The sequence below is a fragment of the Talpa occidentalis genome, unplaced genomic scaffold (genome assembly GCF_014898055.3).
Source record: "Talpa occidentalis isolate TD23 unplaced genomic scaffold, MPIMG_talOcc4v2.1 talOcc4.9, whole genome shotgun sequence".
Lineage (NCBI taxonomy): Eukaryota > Metazoa > Chordata > Mammalia > Eulipotyphla > Talpidae > Talpa > Talpa occidentalis.
The window spans coordinates 3383069-3406233 of NW_023605305.1; the positions used below are offsets into that span (position 1 = coordinate 3383069).

General features: G+C 47.7%; 2 protein-coding genes across 2 annotated transcripts in view; one reads left to right on the forward strand and one right to left on the reverse strand.

Moving 5' to 3' along the window:
- PARK7 (Parkinsonism associated deglycase) overlaps window positions 1–23165 on the forward strand; it is a 54600-nt gene that overhangs the window by 12141 nt on the left and 19294 nt on the right. The window lies entirely within an intron of this gene.
- Window positions 1588–15429, reverse strand: TNFRSF9 (TNF receptor superfamily member 9). Its single transcript, XM_037498796.2, has 8 exons — window positions 15364–15429; window positions 14180–14357; window positions 13371–13475; window positions 12839–12976; window positions 11553–11649; window positions 9985–10073; window positions 9376–9510; window positions 1588–3098 (listed from the first exon to the last, which is right to left on the reverse strand). The coding sequence occupies exons 2-8, from the start codon at window positions 14292–14294 to the stop codon at window positions 3016–3018; spliced, it is 762 nt and encodes a 253-aa protein (XP_037354693.1). The 5' UTR covers window positions 14295–14357; window positions 15364–15429; the 3' UTR covers window positions 1588–3015.

Sequence of the window (23165 nt, forward strand, 5' to 3'; positions counted from 1 at the left end):
TAACAAAAACAGCATGCCACTGGCACAAGGACAAATTGACCACAGACTAGGTAGCCCAGAAACAGACCAGGGAATATACTGAGGTGATGAATGATGAGATCTTTGGGGCAAGAACGGGCCATTGAAAAATGACACTCGTGATTATCCAGGTACAAAACTCAAATTTGGATCTCTATATAAACAAAGTCACACCCAATAGATTAATACGAAAGACCAAACTTAAAACTTTGAGAATAAAATGTGAAGAAAGATCTTTATGGTACTGGAGTAGGGAAGGACTTACTTAACTTGGGAACAGCAACAACAAACATTAGCCATAGATGAAAAGGGTTATAAACTTAATCAAATTAAATTAATAAATTTCTTGATTATTACTAGAAAGTCAAACAAAAAAGAGAACAAATGACAAGCAAAGCAGATATTTATAACACATGTCAGTGACCAGAGCTCAGTACCTAGAATATATAAAGAAGTTCTGTGAATCAATTAGACAATTAGTTTATAGTTTAAAACTATATCAATAGTTTTATAGTTTAAATAGTTATCAATAGTTTATCAATAGTTTATAGTTTAAACCTATATCAATTAGTTTGTAGTTTAAAACAGCAAATATTTCATGAAAAAGAAGCACACACGGTATAAAAATGTGACAAGATGCTCAGGGTAACTGAGCAAGTGCAAAATAAGACGACCGTGAGAGGCCACATTAACCCATAGCCTGGTGAGACTGAGAGTCTGATCGTGGCAGGAACACAAGGGCAGGGGCCCGTGGGACTCACACATGCTGCCCGGAGCACATTAGGACAACCAACTGGAAAGCACTTGGGCTTCACAATAGACCTTTATTGTCAGAAATATTTCCTGCCCCCCTCTGGGCAGAAACTACACTTTCTGCCTAAAGGATGCCCAGCTTGGCTGCGCAGCTTGCCATCAGCTAAATATGAGCGAAGTGATGTGCAGCCCTTTAAGGAGACAGCAGTTCTCCAAGAAGCAGTTACTGCTCCTGCCGCCTAAGTCCCAGGGGGAAATAACACAGGGCAACAGGGGGTCAGCTTGCAACAGTGAGTAGTGCACCTCTCCTGTTTCATTGTAACCCACTCAGATGGGGGGGTCACTAGTTATACCTGCCCAACTTCGCATATCCTTACTGCTACAGCTTCCAGCTCGCACAGGTGAGCTTTGTTGTGCCCCAAGACCCAGAAGTCCCACTCTGCAGTTTCCCTAGTGATGGCCTCTCTTGGGAGACATAAAAGCACATTCCTGGCAACATTATTCATAATGCAAAAAACCTGGAAACAGGGGCCTCCCCGGTGGCGCAGTGGTTGAGCGCTGGGTTGCGAAGCTGCCGGCGACCTCTGCGGCGCCGGTTCGATCCCCAGCTGCTCCCCGGCCACCTGAGGAGGGTCCCACATGGTGCGCAGACCTCTCCTGCCGCCCGCTGCTCCCCTCAGCAGTGTACCTCGGTCCCTCTGCCTGCTCTGCTCCCCGCTCTGGCTCTGGTGAATTCTCTCACCCTCCCGTGCTTCTGACTGTACCCAGTGCTTGTATAAACAAAACAAACAAACAAATAAATAAAAACATGCCTCTATTAAAAAAAAAAAAAAAAAAAAAACCTGGAAACAACCCAAATCTCCTTTGATACAAAATGGATAAATTATGCTACAGCTACAAAATTCGACAGTGTTCCCATGAATGCATTCCAGCTACATACAGGGATAAAAGTAAGTCTCATAAATATAATTTTAGTGGTGAAAGCGAGTCACAGGCGTCCTCCCATAGTACGACACCATTTTTATAAATCTGGAAAACAAACTAAACTAAACACAGTCTTAGGTTATATAATCAGTAGTTAAATGTTTTTTCTTCCCAAGCAATGAAGGACAAATTCACTATTCCCAAGTGGGGTAGCCTGGGTTGGGTGGGGAGGAAAGCAGAAGACAAGGCAGGGAAGGGGCCCGCAGATGGACGCGCCGGCCTTCACTTTGGCCCTCTAAAGGGTGGAGTAGTAATTGATTTCTGCTTCTCCGACCCAGTCTCTGTCACATCTACGCAGCTCAGCGGCGAAGGCCGCCTATGCGGGCTGTGTGGCCCAACAGAACTTAGTTAGTGGACTCCGCTCAGAACCTTGATTTTCAAGTGCTTTTGCATGTCATGAGATAGTATTCTTAATTTTGACTCAATTTCAGCAGTTTAAACACATACACGCCCTTCTTAGCTCAGAAGCTAGATGGAGGCGCTCAGCGTCTGCAGCTTTGCAGGGGGCCTGGGGTGTCTGGGAACGCTTGAGTGCTCCGGTTGGGCTGCGACCCAGGTGGCCATCCTCTGACTGTGTTTTATACTTTACATGTACATTTCATTCATGCATTGGTGTGTAGCAAACTTTTTTTTTTTTTTTTTATGTTTTTAAGAGTTTTTTTAAAAAGTAAGCTCTGGCTCAGAGAGAGCAAGGCAGAAGCAGAAGACATGAGGATGGGGCGGACCACAGGACAGCAAAGACATCTGACCTCTCTCCACAATGCTTCCTCAAGGCCTGCCGTTTCTTGCCCTTGTCCCTGACCTCAGGCACCATCATCTTCCACTGCCAGTGGAGCCGAGTGACTGAATCAGTGGGGATTTGGTGGGGGGGGGGGATGTACCTTGCCTTTTACAGCTTGTCATGTTAGCACCAAAAAAGGGGGACTGATTTTGACTACCATTTTAGCTGCACCATTGGCCTATGTGGTTAAATTTAAAATATAATTCTCTTTGGATTTCAAAAAATTAATATAAATAACCCAAACCTGTTCAATCATATCTAGAAAATGCCCCCTGACCATCAGCTTTGTCCCCGTTCTGTTCAAAGTGGTGCATTTTTCAAAGCCAATTCGATAGCATTTAGAAAGCAAATCTTTTCAGGATGATACTGGGTCTTATCCAGGCTGGCGTTTTCAGTTTAGAAGGATGAAAGTGGAGTCACTTGGATTTCTCTGTTAATTCTTCCTGGAGGCAGTCCCAGTAGATCTTGGGATTTCCACTTCATATTTCATATTCTTCTTCCTCGGGACATCGGCAACTGCAGCCATCTTCCTCTTGGGCAACTTGTACTGGTTTCATAAATGCTAAAAAGTAATTTAAAAGGCATTTATCTTTTGTCTGTTTTGAGTATTTCACACTCACTGTCCATAAATCACAACCCTAGAACATCGCTTACTAGCAAAGATTTTTATCTTAACTCATCAAAAAGACCTAAAGGCAACTATGAACTTTTTCTTGGGACTATTTAAGATTTCTTTTTCCTTTTGCCAAATATTTTGTTGGTCCTGAAAAACTATTTTCTCCAATGGTTAAAACAGTCTTGAGTGCAAATCATTCTACCTTAATATTAATTATCTCCCAAATATGACTGTAGTCTCAATGCAGCACATACTTTGGCCTGGAAGATTACTTGGATTACACACTAGACAGTTTCTTTTGAATGAAAAGCTATAACATCACAACTTTAAAGATACTCCCACTATTTCCACCTCTTATTAAGGACTGATTTATGCATTAACTTCCAGTTTGGGGTGTTTTTTTTTTTTTTTTGTTGTTTGTTTATTTTTTGCATTTGGTGTAAAGTATTTGTGTTACTGCTGAGAAAATTTCAATCCTAAGCTAATATTTTTCTTTAAAAAAGAAGATTTTTTTATTTATACATACAAGAACTGGGGTGTAAGCCAGAGATGTGGGGGGTTAGAGGATTCACCAGAGACAGAGTGGGGAGCAGAACAGGCGGATCAACTGAAATACACTGCTGAGGGGAGCAGCGGGTGAGACAGGAAAGGTCTGCTGTGCCATGTGGGTAGCTCCCTGGCGGGGCTCGAACTCATGCTGCAGTGGCTGCTGATAGCTTCATAGTGCTGAGACTTAACCCGTTGTGTCACCAGGGAGGCCCCCTAGCAGATATTTCCGATTCAGATAAAGCCATTTTTTGTGCTTATTAGTATAAGAAATAGCCAAAACCCAACTACTGTGCTATCTCCAAAAACATATGAGAAGCTGGAAACATATTCAGAACTACCGATGGGAAATCTTTCATTTGAAATAGCATCAGAGATTAGTTTTTAGGAGAGAATATGCTTCAGGGAAGGTGAAGTAGTCATACATTCGCCTTTTTGTTAATTGCTACCAAAAACTATGGACATTGTACATGTAACAATCAACAGAAACACCTGAAAGGTGAACAGAAGGTGGGATCTTGGGGCCCAAGGGGACAACATGGCCACAAGTTCCCTGAGTTTTCTTTCTGCCTCATATGCCCAGGCTGGGAACTGGAGAAGTCAACAGCCTAGAAATGCCAGTGGGTGTGAACTAAAAAAAAAAAAAAAAAAAAAAAGCCCCAGAAAAAGGCTGCTCTCTCTTGCTGCATAATCAGGAAAGGAGGTACAGAGAAAGCTGAAACTTTTAGATAAGAATCACTCTACCCTAGCAGAAAACAGAAAAAAAAAAAAAAAAAAACTGTGATTCCACACCCAAGCCCACCAGCCAAGGCCAGGCAGAGAGCCTGGGCTTCCCTTCTTGCCAAACCGCATCAAGGCTCGTCTCCCTGTCCCCAGGGGGGCCGGTGTCAAGGAGGACTAGTGGGGAGCCAGGACTTCATCACTGCCCAGCAGTCATGAGGCCACCCCCCATCCCCACCCCTTCAATGTCAGTGAGGATCATGGGAAAGAGTAATACAGTGCCTTTCCTCATCTCAAGGTAGTGTCAGCAGAAGCTCAGTGGGGAGCCTGAACCCCCCACACATGTCTAGCAATAGCAGGGAGCCCCTCAGCCCCAGGGTCAGCTATCAACCTGGACTTCCACCCCTGCCTGGCAGTAACAAGGCAGTACCCACCCCCCAACTCCCACCCCCGCCATGGAGCCCCATCAGGGAAAACTTGAGGAAATAACAGCTTTCAGTTAGATCCAGAGTCATAACATCATACCCCACATGTCTAGGTTTCAATCAAAAGTCACTTGTTATTCTAAGAATGTCGTCAAAGAGAAACAAAGAAATGGAAGCAAGAGAGAGCAACAGAACAGGAAGCAAAAACTAAAATGGTTTCTTAAGCTCTAACATATAAAAGGTTTATATTAAATATACGCAGATTAGATATACCAATTAAAGGACAGAGATTAGCAGAGTGACCCCTATATGTTGTCTCCAAAAAATTCACTTCAAATATAAATGTAGGGAGCTTGAAAGTGAAATGATGCAAAAAGATCTACCATGAATATGTTCATATTTTTTAAATAGCAGGAGTGACTCCATTAACATCAGCTAGAGTCAACTTCAGCATGAAGGAAATTACCAGACACAGGGAGGGATATTGGATAATTATAAAAGAGTCAGTTTACCAAGAAGACTTAACAATTCTAAGTGCGTATGTTCCAGACAACAGAACTGAAGACCAGGTGAAGCAAAACTTGATAAAACTGAGAAGAGAAACAACCATATTTGGAGTTAAATGACCTTCTCCCACAGTTGGTAGAAAAAAACTAGACAGGAAATTAGCAAATACATAGAAGAATTCAACAACCTCATCCATCAAGAGGCTCTAATCAATATTTATAGAAACACTTCACCCAACAGAAGAGGCACTTTTATTTTCAGGTGTCCATAGAACATATTCTGGACCACAGAACAAATTTTGACAAATTTACAAGAACTGAAATCATACAGCGTATAATTGAACTCGATGTCAGTAGGAGAAAGAAAACAGGAACATCACCAAATACTTGGAAACTAAAAAAGCATCTTTTTAAATCATCAGTGGGTTCAAGAGGAAATCTTCAAGGAAAAACAAAAATGCATTGAACTGAATGAAAAATGAAAGAACAGCAACATATCAAAATTTGTAGGATCCACCTAATTCAGTCCTGAGAAGTAAATTTATAATGTAAAATGCTTACACTAAAAAGATAATAAGTCTCAAACCAATAATATAAGCTGATATAATAGTATAATATAGGATATCAGTATGTAACATATATATGCAATAATATTCTGAAAAAGGAGAACAAAATAAATCCAGAAAAAGCAGAAGGAAGGAAATTTTAGGTAAAAGCAGCAAGTCTTTAAACTAAAAACAGAAAACCGGTAGAGAAGATCAATGAAACAAAGAGCTGGGTCTTTGAAGAGATCAATAAAATTGGCAGAGTCATACCAATTCCAAGACAATAAAAAAGAGTGAATGCACACGTGACCAGTATCAGTAGGTGACACTGAGACAGGAAGAGCCCCAGGATAGGAAATGGGACAGGACAGGAACCAAGGTCAAAAAATCTGCTGTCCCCATGGGCTGGCAAACAAGGGGTTAAAAACCTGATGACCCCAGGCCCAGGCATCTGTTGCCCTACATTTCCTTCGCTGGTTGCTGTTGTTTTACTGTTTCTGAGCTGTCTTTGTACAACTCACCATGTAGGCTACTATGGGGGAAGGGAGTGACAGACCAGAAGACCACAGACCTCAAGCCCAGCCTGGCTCGGTGCGGAGTGTAGACACACAGCCTCCCGAGACGGTCACCTCAAGGATGAACATGAACGCTGCCTCCCCCAAAGCTGCAGCTGTTGGTGTCACAATCAGCAATCCTAAAACTAACACTGACCCTGAGCCCCGGCTCCTCCAGGAGTCTCGCTCTCATGCCCAGGGAGGTGTCCCCTGGGTGCTCTCTCTGTGGCCTGTTGCTAATCAACAAAGCCCGACTCCCTGCCTGCCCTCACAGGTGTCTGTGGGGGCCCCTTTTCAATCCCGACCAGAGGGTCTCAAGAGCCCTTGCCTGTTGGGGGCGGGACCCCTAGTCCCTCCCTCTGACTCCTGGCAGCTGGGGTGCTGCTAGTTTATCTGCCTGTTTGTGGGGGAGGCTGAGATCAGGCTGAGGGGCCCCAGGCCCCCTCCCCTGCCTGTGACATTATGACTGCAGACCCCACAGACCAAAGTAATAAGGAAATACGATGAAGAACTAAAATACTTAAATTTGACAACTTAGATGAAGTGGACACGTTCAGCCAAAAACACAAATTACCCCAAATCACTCAACATTAATTAAATAACTTGAAAAGTCCTGCGATTATTAAGGAAATTGAATTTGTAAATGTAAAGCTCCAAAAAGAACATCTCTGGTCCAGGGCCTCCCTGGTGGCACAAAGTGTTAAGATGCAACCTACAAAGCTGTCCCCGGCCACTGAAGCTGTGGGTTCAATTCCCAGCCAGGGAGCTACCCACATGGTGCAGCAGACCTCTTCTGTCTCCCCTCTGCTCCCCTCAGCAGTGTATTTCTCTCCATTTTGCCTGTTCTGCTCCCCGCTCTGTCTCTGGCCTGTACCCCAGTTCTTGTATGTATAAACAAATAAATCTTAAAAAAAAAAAAAATCAATGGTCCAGGTAGTTTCATAAGAGAATTCTACCAACCAAAATAAGAAGAATTAATTCTTTCCCAGAAAATAGAAGAAGGGACATCCCCCAATGTATGTTAGTAATCAGCATCACTGATATCAAAACCAAACCAAAACTGCTTTAAAAAATGTATTTTTAATGCCTCAAGAGTCTAGTTCCAAAAAGTCTTAAAATAGGGGCCTCCCCTGGTGGCACAGTGGTTGAGTGCTGGGCTGCAAAGCTTCCCCCAGCCTCTGCAGCACCGGTTCGATCCCCGGCCACCGGCGAGGGTCCCACATGGCGCGCAGACCCCTACTGCCGCACCCGCTGCTCCCCTCAGCAGTGTCCTTCGGTCCTTCTGCCTGCTCTGCTCCCCGCTCTGGCTCTGGTGAATTCTCTCACCCTCCCGCGCTTCTGACTGTACCCAGTGCTTGTATAAATCAATAAATAAAATCTTAAAAAAAAACTATATTAAAAAAAATAGGGGCCTCCCTGGTGGTGCAGGGATTAAAGTCTCAGCACTGTGAAGCTATCAGCAGCCACTGCAGCCTGAGTTTGATCCCCAGCCAGGGAACTACTCACATGGCGCAGCAGACCTCTCCTGTCTCCCCACTGCTCCCCTCAGCAGTGTATTTCAGTAGATCCACCTGTTCTGCTCCCTACTCTGTCTCTGGTGAATCCTCTTACTCCCTGCACTTCTGCCTACACCCCAGTTCTTGTATGCATAAATAAATAAAATAAATCTTTAATTTAAATTCTTTTAGTGGATTATAGTTCCATTGCCAGACACTAATTACTCATAAATACTTTTGAAAAGCGTTTGATAAAACCTATACTAATACAGCTGGGGTGAAGATGAGGAGGGATAGTTCTTTAAATCAGAGATGTAGGTTCAAGCGTAGAGGTTTAAACCAGAGGTTCAGATCGCAAAAGAGAATCAAAAAGAAACCCACAGAGTGGGAGAAGATTTGCATGAATATGAATGGCAGACTAAAGCTCTCCTGTCGGCTTGTAATAATAAAAAGAAAAAAGACAGACAGCCCCGGGGAAAGGTCTCAAAAAATCAGGCATTTAGCAAAAGAGGAAAGAAATCCAAGTGGTCAAGGTAATGAGAAAAGGTGCCCGATCTCCCCAGCCCTGGGGCACATGCAGGTTTTATATTGTTTTCAAAAGAACCTTATGCAAATCAGCATGGTGCCTCCAAGGGCGGGACTTTACCGACACTTTCCTTCATAAGTTTTTCAACAACCTCCTAGTGGACCCTGCAGTCTTAGCGTTTCCAGGTCCCCTCCCAGGGCTCGGAGCATCCCTCCAAGCACAGCCCCCCTTAGCAGGGCCCCCTGGTTTTCGACGGCTCTATCGACAAACTTTCGGAATAACTGGTAACAGCTTCCATTCAGTGAGTGCCAGACACTCGCTGAATTCCTTATAGAAATAGTGTCTTGTTTAATGACTGAATCCATTCCTGCAGTCTCCTTTTCATCCAGATTCGTGTTATAATGATCCATTTTATTTAACCCGCTTGAAACTCCTTTTTGATTCATGATGCCTTCTCAAGCTGTGGGGCTACCCCAGGCTAAGGCTATTTCTTTGTCAGCTGGGGGAGCGGCACTAGATGGAACAAATGTCATTTTCTGGTTCCGTATTGCGAACGTCCTTTGTGCACAACTGAGTGGACACACACAGCTGTCCAGGACTTACACTGTCCTCTTTATAGAAACATTGGACCAAGTTCTGGATCCCATACTTTATCTCGGCACTATTGCTACTTGGGGCTGGATGGCTGTTGGGGGGTTTTACTGTGCATTATGGGATGTTTAGCTGCGTCTCTGACCTCCCCCATGAGTAGAGTGTCCCCTTGGGGGCAACACTGCCCCTGCTTGATAACCACTGTGCTAGTCTACCCTAATTTCTCTGACTTAAAGAAAAACCATCCTTTCTTTTGCTCTGTGAAAGCCTGGCCCCCAAAGAGTTCACCTCCAAAGCGCTTATATTAATCTTACGTTGCTTGACCATATTCAGGATTTTCTTTCTGCTGTGCTTAACAGCAGAGAAGCGGAGTGCAAAGAGGACCAGCAGGACCAGCACCATGGTTGACGTCAGTGCAAGAAAGACGATCACGATCCGGGGGATGTGACCTTTGAAGAAAAGCAAAAGAAGAAATGCAGAAACAGCACTTTGCAGCTGCATTTATATGTCACCTGTCACCCCAAGCCCGAGGAGAAGCAGGTCCTTGGGCCTCGCCAGCCAGCTGGCTTCGTAAATTAGCCTGTAGGTCAAGGAAACATAGTACTATTCCTAGAGGCCCATAAGACGTTTGGCTTTCTACCAATAGGAAATAAGGGCTCTTGACTCCCCTTTGTAGTATATGTTTGGGTTAAGTCTCACATTGCTCCGCTTATCAGTGGCAAGTGCCTGAGAAAAACTGATGGGTCCCTTGAAGTCAGGATACGGCCAGAGCACGCCGGGGGTGCCTGCTGCAAGCAGAGGTGCCATTGGGCTGAATCGGAGACCACCAGGAGGAGCCGTGGTGTATTCACTTTGCCTGAAGAGCAATGAACCAGCCACCTGGCTTGTCCCCCAGGCAGGCACGACAAGGAAGGTGTGTGTACCTGGAGAGAGGCCGGCCAAGGGTGGGCCACATATCACATCCCTGTCCTTGGTCCCGTTCACGAGCACAGACTTTCCAGCCAAAGAACAGCTTAAGACAGCCACCAAAAAAAAAAAAAAAAAAATAGTTCAGATGATTAATTTTGGTACAGATCATTCTGATTAAAGACATTAATTTGGGTACAGATCATTCAGATTAAAAACATTAACATTTTCCGCTCAGTAACACACCCTGGTGACAAAGACGTGTGGGTCTCGCTTCACAGGCAATGCCAAGGTACTCTGAAAATTTTGCACTGACCACCTGGCTTCCTCCAGCTTTTCCTAACTGCACTGCCCACCTAGCCACATTCCTCTGTCTTCCCAGCATGGGAGCCTGACCCTACCCCAGCTCAGTCCAGGCTGCTTTGCCTGGTTAGTCTCTCATATCTGAGCATCTCCAGCACATGTGGAGGGCAGAGAAGTTGGTAGAAGGTTAGGACTCCAGCCCTGTGATGTGCTGGCATCAGGCAGACCTGGGCTTGAGCAGAGTGTTTCTTTGCAGAGTGACCGAGGACAACTTAGGAAATCTCTCTAAGTCTTAGTTTTCTCATCTGGAAAATGAACTATTCATGCCCCAGGACCGTTTCAAAGACCAAACAACAACCCAGTGCCACACTGTCACATGCCTGACTCACTCCCAGTAAATGGTGGCCATCATCAGCATCACCCCCCACCCCACCCCCACCATCATCCTCATGTTGTCTTCATCACCTTTATCCTCATGTCTTTTCCTTCTATTCTCCAAAACCTGGTTCAATTCCACTTTCCATGAAGCCTCACTTGACTGCTCACAACTATTTGTGCTAAAAATCCTTTTTTAAAAAACTTTCCAATTTTCTACAAACCAATATGTTCATAAAACAATAAAAAAGCAAATGGAAAAATAACAATAAAAGTTATTTTCTGGTAAAACCAAATGAGAAAGCACAAAGATGGACAGAATACAAGACCTCAATGTTATTATTAGAGCTGGTGGACACACATGACTTTGCCAACTTGCCTTAAAACTTGCTGAACACTCTCAGGCCTGCAGGACCCTCACCATGAACAGCAAGGACACCACACAGGGGCTGTGGGTGACCTGTCCAGGTCACACGTGTCAACAGGAATGTCCCTGTGTAGCTGGTGCCTTACTTGCGATGGTCTCGTTTGTCTGAGCACAAGTTATGTTTTTGAAATTAGGAAACATACTTTACTCTTCTTCTATATAACTCTTAGCATTGACATGGAACACTTGAAGATGGGCTGATCAAGGAGGGAAGTGAAAGCTGCGGGGATTGGAAGAAAAAGAACCCGAGGGGAGCAGGTGGTAGAAAAATTCCACTGGCAGGCCCGACCTGGACACTCTGGTGAGAATACGACTTTGCAGACTAGGCCCCGGCGCCTCGTATGTCCCCACTCTCCCTACAGCATGTCATCCTCGTCTACACTGAGAGGTGGTGAAAAGCATCCATGATCACGCTCCTTGTCTTTAAAAAAGTTCAACCCAGAATCTTAATTGTATTCAGCAGAAGGAAATGATACATACTCTGTCCAGGGCCTGCAGGTGCCATGTCTCGAATCCCTGAATGTCCCGAAACCGCAGTCTTGGCTGGGCTTCAGCTGGGTGCCCTGGGCACAGGCTCCTGCAGGGTGAAGACTTAAAGCTCAGATCATGGCAAGACATCTGGAGTTCATGGCAGGGCTGTGAGGCACAGGAAGGGAACGTGGATGGTGCACACAGGACCCTAAGCAGAATCCTCACCAGGGATAAGGCTCATTGAGGGCATTGAGTGCCAGCGGTACCTGTGACAGGTGGCATCTACCAGGTGGAAATGGTTCGCTAGGTCACCATCTAGATGTGAGAGAATCGGGCAGACCCCTGGCAGGACTGCTGAGGCAGGCGGATGGAGGCCCTGTAGGGAAACCCTTCCAGTGCCTCTGCCTCTTGACCTTATCCAACTCCACTTTCTCTTAGCTCACTTGCAAGAAACTTGGTCACGTTTATGCAGGAGGGTTTGCACAGGGAGAAGCAATTCCTAGTCAGCAGTGAGCTCTCCCTTTGGGAAGTGAAGAGAAACTCAACCAGAAAGCTATCTAGGAGTAGATGGAGGCTGTCGAGGACAGGGTGGGGGAAGGGGTGGTTATAGAGCATCAGGTGAGAAGATAAAGACTCTCTTTGTCTTTAGTCTGGATGTGGGGGGAGGCGGTGGCAGGTGGCGGCACAACCGTGTCCCTGTGCTGGAGGCCGCTGAGCTGTCGCCTACATGGTTACAATGGCAGATTGTGTGTTGTATCTATTTTAGCACAATAAAATAGCACAATGTTCACATAATCTAGGACAGGTGAGGAAACTTACTGAGATGTAGTGGAATCTACCTGCCATTTCCTACCCAATTTTTAACGAAACCCAAAACCAGATTTTATTATTGGAAAGGCATCTGTTACTCTCTGTGGAACTTTTAAGCCCCCCACTTCCCCCGACTGTCAGGTAAAAAGGAAAGGAAGCCTGTGAGGATTTGAGTAAATTCTTCTGAAACACTAGTCTGAAAGCAAAGCCAAAAAGCCACGCCACCATCTTTACAATCTGGCATAAAAAATAAAGCCTTGATTTAGAAGGAAGCGTCATCATTTCATAACTTTCTGGTCATGAAAACATCAGTTGGAAAATAATTATTATTTCCATCAGTTGGAAAATAATTGTGGAAATAACCATCGACTTGATTCAGGGGCTCCTGAGCTGTTAATTAAGTCTCTCAAGTCTACTTTTACTTTATTATGGAAAGCCCAAGGCCGACGCGAAGGACACCCCAGGCTGCGGACCCGCGGACTCACCAGCTCCGGCTGCTCCTCCACCTGGCTGGCAGCTGGGCGCACACATGTTGCACTCAGCCCCCAGGCAGCGGTACCCCTCGGTGCACTCGCACTCTGTGTCGCTGGTTGCAGAGCAAGCCTTCTTGACCTTGAAAACCCCTGCAAAGCCCTTGCGTTAGACGGCCCTTGCTCTCCGGATCCAAAGTGCCAACCTCTGCCCTGCAATGAAAACCCCGCTCCGCCCACTCACAGCGGCCCCGTGGCCATGAGGAAAAGTCCCTGTCCATGGAGGAGACTTTCCCATTCGCCCAGTTAAACATCTCTCTGGTCAGATGATAGCGTCTCCTGGCATTTGGAAAGCTCCAGCCACATATGGTGGCCATTCCAGAACATCGTTTTACTGGATCTGCCATTGGCAGGGGAAGTGGCGCCCATGAGCCTTCGGGGTTCACTAGCAATCAGGAAACCAGGGAACAAGAGCTGGTCGCCCAGCATGTATTTGGATCCAAAATACATCTTTCAAATCACGAAAAATACATCTTTTAAAACATACCTACACACGACCTGCATGGTTTACAGGACCTCTGTCCCGCGGTGCTGGAGAAACTATCTTCAGGACAGTACCCGCAAGTCTGGTTGGTTTCCATACAGAAAGTACCTAAAAGGGTAGACAGTGGCTGCAGGCTTGACAGTGGACATGACCACCCAGAGCAGCATGATGTCCCCGGCCAAACTGATGTCCCTGACCAAACTGGACTGTGAAATGATGGCTCCTTTTCTAGATGCCACAGTGATAGACTTTATTTTGTTTGTTGACTTTTTTAAATGATGCACTTCCAGGATTATCCTTAGCATAACTGCAGAATCAGAAACAACACAGCACAGATATCGCAACAATACCTCAACAGAAAGAAAAGAGTGTCCCTTACATATCGAATAAAGCAGAAAGGATTTCTGATGGACCCCGGGGATGACAACACTAGTGCCGGGGGCCGGTGACCGTCTTTCCCAGATGGACCAAAGGTGACATGTAGCTGCCTCCCATCCCCTCTGCCTCCCGCCACCTGCCTCTTGCTGTCATGCCAAGTCTAAGCACAGTGCTTACACAGAGCTACCCCTGAAGACTCCTGGCAGGCCACACTCTGTTCTAAGCCCATCAGGCAACCCCCTGAGAAGGATCATCTTCTTATCCTGAGACGAGGACAGTGAGGTATGACGTGGCATGGTGACGTTCACACAGCTGGGAGGAAGCACCCAAGAAATACTTGTAAATGTGTGAATGAAAAATAACATGGACTCATGAGCCCTGACCGTAGACTAGTTGGGCCATGTGTCCAACACACACGTGAATTGGGGTCTTACCAGGTTTACATTTGCTGCAGTAGTCCAGCACTGCCCTTGTCTTCTCGAAATTCATCAGCAACAGCACAGCAGCCATCATGTTATAACAGCCATTCCCCATGGCGAAGTCTTGCATAGAAATGATACCAAGGCAGAGTCCAGAAGAATTTTAATTAAATGAGCTGGCTTCACAAGTACTCTGCGGAAGGCAAACATTTCCCAGAATGAGGTGTTTTCTCCTCTCAGAATTACTGCATTTCAACCATTATCTACGCAATTCCACAAGACCTTAACGCAAGGTTTTTCAGGAAGAATCAATAAGAGGGCCTCCCCGGTGGTGCAGCGGTTGAGCGCTGGGTTGCGAAGCTGCCCACGGCCTCTGTGGCGCCGGTTCGATCCCCGGCTGCTCCCCGGCCACCGGAGGAGGGTCCCACATGGCGCGCAGACCTCTCCTGCCACCCGCTGCTCCCCTCAGCAGTGTACTTCAGTCCTTCTGCCTGCTCTGCTCCCCGCTCTGGCTCTGGTGAATTCTCTCACCCTCCCGCGGTTCTGACTGTACCCAGTGCTTGTATAAATAAATAAATACAATAAATCTTTAAAAAAAAAAAAAAGAATAAGAGAATTGTATGTTCCAGGTAGCAAATTCATAGAAACTTCTATGATAAGACAAGTCTAACTAAATGCATAGCCTTGTGCAGGTTTGCCAAAACCTGAGTGTCCTCTCCAGCTTTGTACCAAAAAGCAGAAAGAGCAACAATTTGGGGGACTTTCATGGATACTTGGCTTTGGCATCGAAGTTTCAGCAGAGCCCACTGCTTTCTGGCCTGGAAACAGTCTTTAAAGAATCTGCCCAGGGCATCTAACTGTTGAGCTGGGTGGGAAGACTAGGACTCTCCCCCTTGCTCCGAACAGCACGCAGGCATTGCAGCACACAGCTGCTAGCAAGCTGAAGCATGCTCCTGCTCAATTTATTAGCACATCTTCTTGCTAGACAGCTACCAGCCTGGTTTGAGATTTATGGCTCACACCATAATAAAACTAAAGAGTAAAAGCAACTCTTCAGGCCAGGTTCTGGATCTTTATAAAATGGGCTGCCAACAGAAGTTACTAGAAATCAGAAAGAGAAAAAGCCCCGAAATGTGCAAAGGCAACAGAACTCTATCCTCACCCCAGCGTAGTCCCCCGCCCGCCCCATGCGAACTAACCTTGAGCACTCACTGCAGAACTTTCCACTCCTTGGTTTAAGCTGCGAACTTCTGCAGCAGAGAGTGAGAGAGAGACCACAGTCAAAGAGGGGGTGTGACTTACGGGGCTTGGAGGCGGGCTTTGGGGGCGGGCCTTGGGGAAATCCCCACACCTTCTGGCCCCAAATTCCCCTAGAGCCCTATGTCCCCTCTTCATTTCTTGGAAGCTTCCCAGATGCCTTTGGGAAGAGGATTGTGTCCCTTCAAGCAGTTCTCCATGTCAACACTTCTAACATGTCCTTAAATTATTTGAGCGTGAAGGATGAATCCCACTAGTGATTAGAAATGACACTTTGCCATACGCTGGCCCCCTCGCTCCCTAATATCGATGATGCAGTAGCTGTAACTTCCAGCACCAGACATCGGATATGCTGGGTGGACACTTCCCTCTGGAGACCCCGGGAGTCGACGCCGCTGTTCCCGCTGGTGCTGGAACATTATGCCAGTGAGGACAGAGGCCGTGGGTCTCCCAGATAATCCGCACCGGGAGGTCTGGTTCAACCCCTGCTGGGTGTGTGGTGAGATCCAGAAGAAGGAAGGCGAAACGGAGGGAGACAGGGCAGGCCAGCGTCAGATTTCTAAGGTGGGGTACCCTTGGATACGGTTGAGGGCTCTGAGGGCTTTTTAGAAAATCATTATTTTAAAAAAAAAAGAAAAGAAAAGGAGAAAATAAAGAAGGGAGAAGAGGAGGGAGAGGGCGGGTGCAGAGGAGGGAGGAGCAGGGAGGGGGAGAAAGATGCTCTGGAGGTGCTGAGGAGCAGCTGCCAGCACTGAGCGCCTCGCAAGGGGAGTTCTGGAAGCAGGTGGGTTTTCCATTAGGAGCCGAGCAGAAAAGAGTTATTTTTCCCCACGGGAGACATGAGATCTGGTCTCGCATTGGGGGGCTGAAGGGAGAGGAGAGGGGAGCTCATGGATATGTCCCGCGCACTGGGCAAGATTCTGTGGCTCCTAACAAGGCACATTCCTCCTTGGAAACATTCAGTGCTTGTCCGCGAAGAGAACCCAGACCCTTGAGTTCAGTATTAAGGTCCTCCTCGATCTGACCAAAAGTTGCCTTTTTTTTTTTTTTAAGATTTCTTTATTTATTCATACAAGAGCTGGGGTACAGGCCAGAGACGCGGGGGGTGAGAGGATTCCCCAGCGACAGAGTGGGGAGCAGAACAGGCAGATCGACTGAGATACACTGCTGAGGGGAGCAGCGGGGAGGCAGGAGAGGTCTGCTGCACCCTGTGGGTCAGCTCCTTGGTGGGGGATTGAACTCGTGCTGCAGTAGCTGCAGGTAGCTTCAGAGTGCTGCATTTTAACCCCTTGCACCACCAGGGAGACCCCTGAAGTTGCCTTTTTTAAAAAAATGAAGTCATGGTTCACATCACTTTTCATTGATTTAAAGGGTGTATTTCAGTGGATTTAGTAATTCACTATGTTGTGCAACCGTTGCTCCTTGTGCTAGACCGCGGAGATTAGACCGCGCAGAAACCGCAGACCCTTAACAGTCACTTGCCAGCCCTGCTCCCAGCCCTGTAACCACTAACCTACTTTTGTCTGTGAATCTGCCCCTTCTGGATGTTTCAGATACCTGGATCGCACACTGCCTGGCGCTTCTCTCTGGGGTTCTCTCCCTCCCACATGTGCAGGTTCATCCATGGTGTGATGTCAGTCCTTTTTTCTTTTTTATAGCTGAATAATATTCCATCGCCTGTTGCTACCACATTTTGTTTATCTGTTCTCAAGTCGATAGATACTTGAGTAGTTTGCCACCTTTGGACAATCACCAACAGTTTGCTATGAACACCCGTGTACAAGTGTGCGTATGGCTATGTTTTCAGCTCCCAGGGGTACACACCTCAGGAGAAATGTTTGCATCATGTGGCCATTCTATTCCACAGCTGCTGCACCAATTTACATTCCCATGGGCTGTGTATAAGGGTCCCAGGTGTCTCCCTGGTGGCCCAGGGGTTGAGTCTCAGGCTATCACTGCTGTGGCCTGAGTTTGATCCCTGGCCAGGGAGTTGACCCTCATGGCACAGCAGACCTCTCCTGGCTCGCCCGCTGCTCCCCTCAACAGTGTATTTCAGTAGCTCCACCTGTTCTGCTCCCCTCTCTGTCTCTGGGGAATCCTCTCACCCCTGCACCTCTGGCCTGGGCATGTAGACCATGGCTAAGTGGCATGTAGACCATGGCCAAGACCCCAGGCTTTGGTGCCAGGTGGAATGTGGCTCTGCTGCTGGTGGTCAGGTGACCTTGGTCAAATTTAATCTCCCTGGGTCTCAGATTTCCCACCCATGCCCTGCAGACGCAGTCACCCTGCTCGTCTCCCTCACTTAACGAGGATTCAATGAAATATGACTTGCACTAAGTGCCTGGCACACAGCTCTCAAGAAATAGCCGATACCACGAGCCTTAGTGTTTTCAGTTTCCTTCCTTCGCCGCCCACCCTGATCACCATCACCAAGAACAGAGAAGGAAAGAAACTCAGGGTTGTCTACAGAATTTATCTGAGAGTCATTCTATCTGTGATGAGGGGGGTGTGGGATCCCCTCACCGTGTTCGGCAGAGCTGCCCCATGTAGGAATTTCAGAGCATAAAAATTACATTCTGAGCCCCCCCCTCCGCGACATTCTCAAAGTCACCCTCAGGTCAAGGCCCCGCCCCCTCACTTGCATGGAGTGCTCTGTGCACACGACATTTAACTGGTTTGTGTGATCAATGAGCTAAGTGCTACTCACAAATGTACATTGTGAATAGTCTGTGGGCAGAGCCGCTGCCTCCCCAACGTGAAATAGGTTGTTTCCCAGCATCGTGATTAGCTTTCTTGTTCAAGACGGGCCAGCTACACGGCCCTCGCTGAGGTGCAAGATGATCTCAAGATTAGTCTTAACAGCCTACAGTTGGGGGGGTGGGGGGAAACAATCACTGCAGAATTATTCTCCTGAAGGCCAAGCACAGGTTTATTCAGTATTTAAAGGGTTTTTCAATGGTTCGTGATACTGCATTCATCTTTAATAAAATCATCATAGCAAGCTAAGGAAAAGTCTGTTAGCCAGATGCACATACCAGCTAAGCTAGCCAAAGGTCTATTAATACTCTTAGCATGACTTTTATTTGCTTCATACTATGTGTCACAGGGGGCCTCCCTGGTGGCACAGGGGGTAAGTTTCAGAACTATTAAGCTATCGGCAGTACAAGTCTGAGCCCTGGCCAGGGAGCTGACCCACAGGGTGCAGCTGACCTCTCCTGTCTCCCCCGCTACTCCCCTCAGCAGTGTATTTCAGTCAGTCCGCCTGTCCTGCTCCCCACTCTGGTGAGTCCTCTCACCCCCTGCACCTCTGACATACACCCCAGCTCTTGTGTGCATAAATAAAAAAATCTTTTAAAAATAAATGTACAGCTAAGTATACTGCTAAGTGAAATACACTCTATTTGGGGCAGGACCCCGCAAATTAATCTCTCTCTCTCTCTCTTTCTCTCTTTCTCTCACACACACACACACATACACACACACACTCTTAATTGCCTAACATTGCAGTGTTATTCAGATTTCATGTGCAACTGTAGGGAGCAGGAATGGCCACTGTGCAGGTTTTCTTTGATCCCATGCAGACCGGGTAAAGGAGGAGTCAGAGTCCTCAGTAGTTTTTTGCAGGTTTTTATTGGGATTTACCCAGTACACAGCAGGCAGGGGTGCTGGGGTGCCGGGAGGCTAGCAGACCTCCCAGCCCCCAGCAGGTCTTCATTCTGGGCTCTCCGGCCTTCTCTCTCTTCTCTGCTCTTGCTTCTCTCTCGGCTTCTGCTGGCGTCCCCATGACGCCGCCCCCAAAAAGTCCAGTCTCTCAGCCCAGGGGCACCCACCTCAGGCACCCGCCATCAGGCATGCATTCAGGACCACAGGGCTCCCTCATCCATCCTGATGGCGGGAGGGCAGAAAAGCCTAATATTTTTCCTTACCCTACAGCAACTATCCCAAATTCCATGGTCATTCATAAGGGCTTCCAGAACCTTAAATTAGAATGCAATTGGGATCAAGAAAATAGACACTTGGGACTTCTGGGAAACTATGCTACCCAAAAAATTCCTGCAAAATAATAGATCATGCAAGAATCTACTAGAGAGTTAAATGCCCGGTGTGCCAGTATGAAGTGCCAGGCCTCATTTTAGGGCATCCCATAGTCTTTGTTGAAGTAGAATAGGACATACTCAACACTTCTCTGGCTTGATTTGCCACTTTCAAATATTTAGACATATGGTTCATGACCTCCATTTATACCCTTGCTCAAGGCCTCACTAGTGCTGAGACACGTGTAGAAGACATTCAGGAAAACTTTATTGGGCGGATGGATATATGGATGGCTGGATGGCTGGTGGGTAGGAGGATGGATGGTGGATGGATGGTGGATGGATGAACTCGTCACTCCAGGCTCATAGTCCACCTACCACTTCATGAGCTTCCTTGGGAGATCATTCTAGAGTGTATACCCCCGAACACTGTACAGTTACCCTTTGTTGGATCTCACAGAAACACTTTTCGGCTAATAGCTGACATTTCCTGAGGCTTATTCTGCGCACGGCACTGTTCTATGTGTTTATATCGTTTCCTCAATCATGTGAGGTCCAACTGCCTCTGTCCCTACTTTACAGATAAGAAGTTGGAGGGCTGCGAGGGCTGCCTGGCTGGGAGAGCAGGGAAAGGCCCCGACTTGGCTGTCTGGCCCAGGACTCTTTTGCTGTGTGGAAACCCCCGCCTACCCCCCCCCCCCCCGCAGAATAATCTTAACTTTGTAATATAGTATAAAGGATTACAAAGGAAACCAATGGTATTGAAATGCACTTAACTATTAAGTAAATCAATACAAATTTATTAAAATACAAATTACAATGTAGTCATCTCTAGCTATCATAATTTCAAATTAATTATGAGAGTAAATGGTTTTTAGGGCTATCTGCAAGAACTGCAGCATGATGGGAAATAGCTGATTTCTCCTGGTACAACCTGAGTGACCGTTCCTGCAACAATGCTCTGGGGATTTTAAAATTCAAAATGGAAGGAAAAGTTCGCATCCATTAGAGATTAGTGAAAATAAGAGATGAAATGTTCCTCACTCCAGTTCACAGACCCCTGAATTTTACGTGTCCTTGGGCATCTGTGAGCCAGGATCGCAGCCCCAGGCCAAGCCTCTGCTGCCTTTTGTCTTGTTTTGCAAGAGAGACTCCATACTTAACTCATTGTAGCTCTGGGAATTTGCTCTTACTCCAGGAGTATTTTTCACTTTATTTCTTCTGTTCAATGTTTACATTAGAGCCTTTTGCTGTATTTTAAGGCAAAATATGTATATTATCTCTATTCCACTTCGTCTTCACCAAGATGGTGTCTATAGTCCGCCCATTTCCCTCAACTTCAACAGGTGGTAACATTTGAGAAATAAATATTTTCTTATACACAATCACAACTAATACTAACAGACTACTTGTGTTGCAGATCCTACGCTCAGCACTTTATTTCACTTACCCTCTTATCAATGCTTCGAGATAAGAATTATTGTTTCTCTTCTAACCTTTAAGAAGCAGAAGTTCAGGAGTTCAAGTACCAGAAGCAGGTACTCATGGCAGCAGCTGAGTGTTCACTATGTACAGGCCAACGTGCTAGTCTGATCTCTAGTAACAGCTTTAACCCTCACCCTTTACAGCTCTCCCTGCTGTAGAGATGGGGGCCCTGAGGTGTGACAGGTTAAGTCCTTTCTTCTGGATGACTTACCTGGCAGGGCAGAGCTGGCTTAAAACCTAGACTGAAATCAGAACACGCCCCCCTTCCCTCCACGCCATCCTGCCAGGCTTAGGGCATGGAGGAGGGGGGGGGGGGGGGGGGGGGAACCCAAGTCTTCTCATCCCAAAGCTACCCTAACATTTGGCTAAGAGGGGGGCCTCCCTGGTGGACTGAGGGTTAGGAACAGCACTGCGAAGCTCTCCGCAGTCCATGAGTTCGATCCCTGCCAGGGCCAGGGAGCTACCCACGCGGCACAGTAGACCTCTCCAGTCTCCCCGCGGCTCCCCTCAGCAGTGGATTTCAGTGGATCCGCCTGTTCTGCTCTCCACTCTGTCTCTGGTGAGTCCCCTCAAACACCCCCCACCTCTGGCCTGTACCCCAGCTCTTGTATGCATAAATAAAATCTTTAAACCACGTTATTAAAAATAAATAAAAGTAAAGGGGAAGGGAGAAGGGACGCGGCGTCTCCGTTCCTCGGAGCCTGGTGCTTCAAGCACGATCTCAGGCCCTCGAACCCCGGGAGGGCATTACTAGTCTCAACCCACAAATCAAGTCCTTTTAGGGCTCCGGGGACCCGTCACTGGCAGGGGGCTCAGATCCCGCTCTCGCCCGAGACACAAGGTGCCGGGAGCCGCGCGGGACCGCAGCGCTTCCAGAGAAACGAGAAGCCCACGACGGTGCCCGGGACGGAGCCTCGGGGCTCCCCGAGGGGCATCCATGGAGACCGACGCCCCGACGCGGCAGGGCCCGCCGGGCCCCCACAACCCGCAGGGCGCCGCGCCCAGGCCGCCGGGGCGTCTCGGCCGCGGGGTGGCTGGGGGGCGGCGGCCCGGCGCCCGGTCAGGTCGTTCGCACACCCACGCCGCCCACCAGGCAGCGGCCACGCGGGGGACCTCGCGCCGGGAGCCGAGCGGGGCGACTCGGGGGCGCTGCCGCCGCAGGGTCACGGGCTACGCGCCGCCCCCTCGCACGCGCCCCGCGCCCCGCCCCCTCGCGCCGCCCCGCCCACTGCGGGCCGCCTCGGCAATCCCGGCGCCGCTGCCGGCCGCGCGCCCCAGCCGGCGGAAGCGAGCCTGACGTCACTGCGGCTTCGCCCGCCCATTTCCGGCGCCCCCGGCCGTAGGAGTGGGGCCTGCTGGCCCCCGCCCGGGGGGCTTTTCACACCGGGGGGCGCTGGGGCAAATCCGCCCGTGGCCTTTCGCAGACCTGGGTGTCAGAATTTCCCCCCGGCGCTGCCACAAATGTCAGGGCTCGCCCACTCTTCTCCCGAGTCGCCGGCCTAACCTTTTGGGGGCACCGGAGGGGAAATTCGCCATTTCTGCCGGACCTTTACGCGGCCCACCCCGGCCGCTGGTGGCTGCCGAAGCGCAGGTATTTCATGCCCCCACCCCGCCCAGGCTCCGTGTGCGCAGTAACTGCAACATAACCCTCCCCCCGCCCCCGCCAAGTGAGTAGGAAACAGGTGAAAATAATACACATACAATTTGCCATTCAACGTCTGATGAGATCAGTTATAATAAGATTAAAATAGGGATAAAAGATTGGTTGATAATCGCATTGTAAGTTGTAGTGTTGAGAAGTGAAAAGTGCCAATCTGTAGTGGTTGTCAGGAAAGGAACATGTTATGGGATGAAATAGGATATACTTAGCATTTATTGAGCACCTGCTATATGCCAGGGACTGTCAGAGATGCTGGGGGTTCAGCAGCCAGTGGCCAGTACAGGAAGCCTCTGTGGAAATTACAGAATCAGGGGGAGCCTTACGGTAAATAAGTAAACAAAAGACAAAGTGCTAGAAGGGTAGTGTTATCAATGAAATAAAAGGGTACAGTCACAGAAAATTAGTTTAGTGAGATAGAAGCAAGATGTGCGTGGGGAAAAAAATAAATATATATCACCTGGCAGCAGTTTCTTTGCTATATATTTGAGGAGCCTAATTCTAGTGAGAGTTTTTTTTGTTTTTGTTTTTAAGATTTGTTTATTTATACAAGCATTGGGGTACGGGC

What these genes read in the sequence shown, in the direction of transcription:
- TNFRSF9 (XM_037498796.2), bottom strand. Translation starts at nt 14,294, where the DNA reads ATGCAAGACTTCGCCATGGGGAATGGCTGTTATAACATGATGGCTGCT. An exon ending in CTTGGCCGGCCTCTCTCCAG is followed by an intron (nt 9,511 to 9,984) that starts GTACACACACCT and finishes TTTTCTTCAAAG; the next exon opens with GTCACATCCCCCGGATCGTG. An exon ending in CCTGAATATGGTCAAGCAAC is followed by an intron (nt 3,099 to 9,375) that starts GTAAGATTAATA and finishes ATTACTTTTTAG; the next exon opens with CATTTATGAAACCAGTACAA.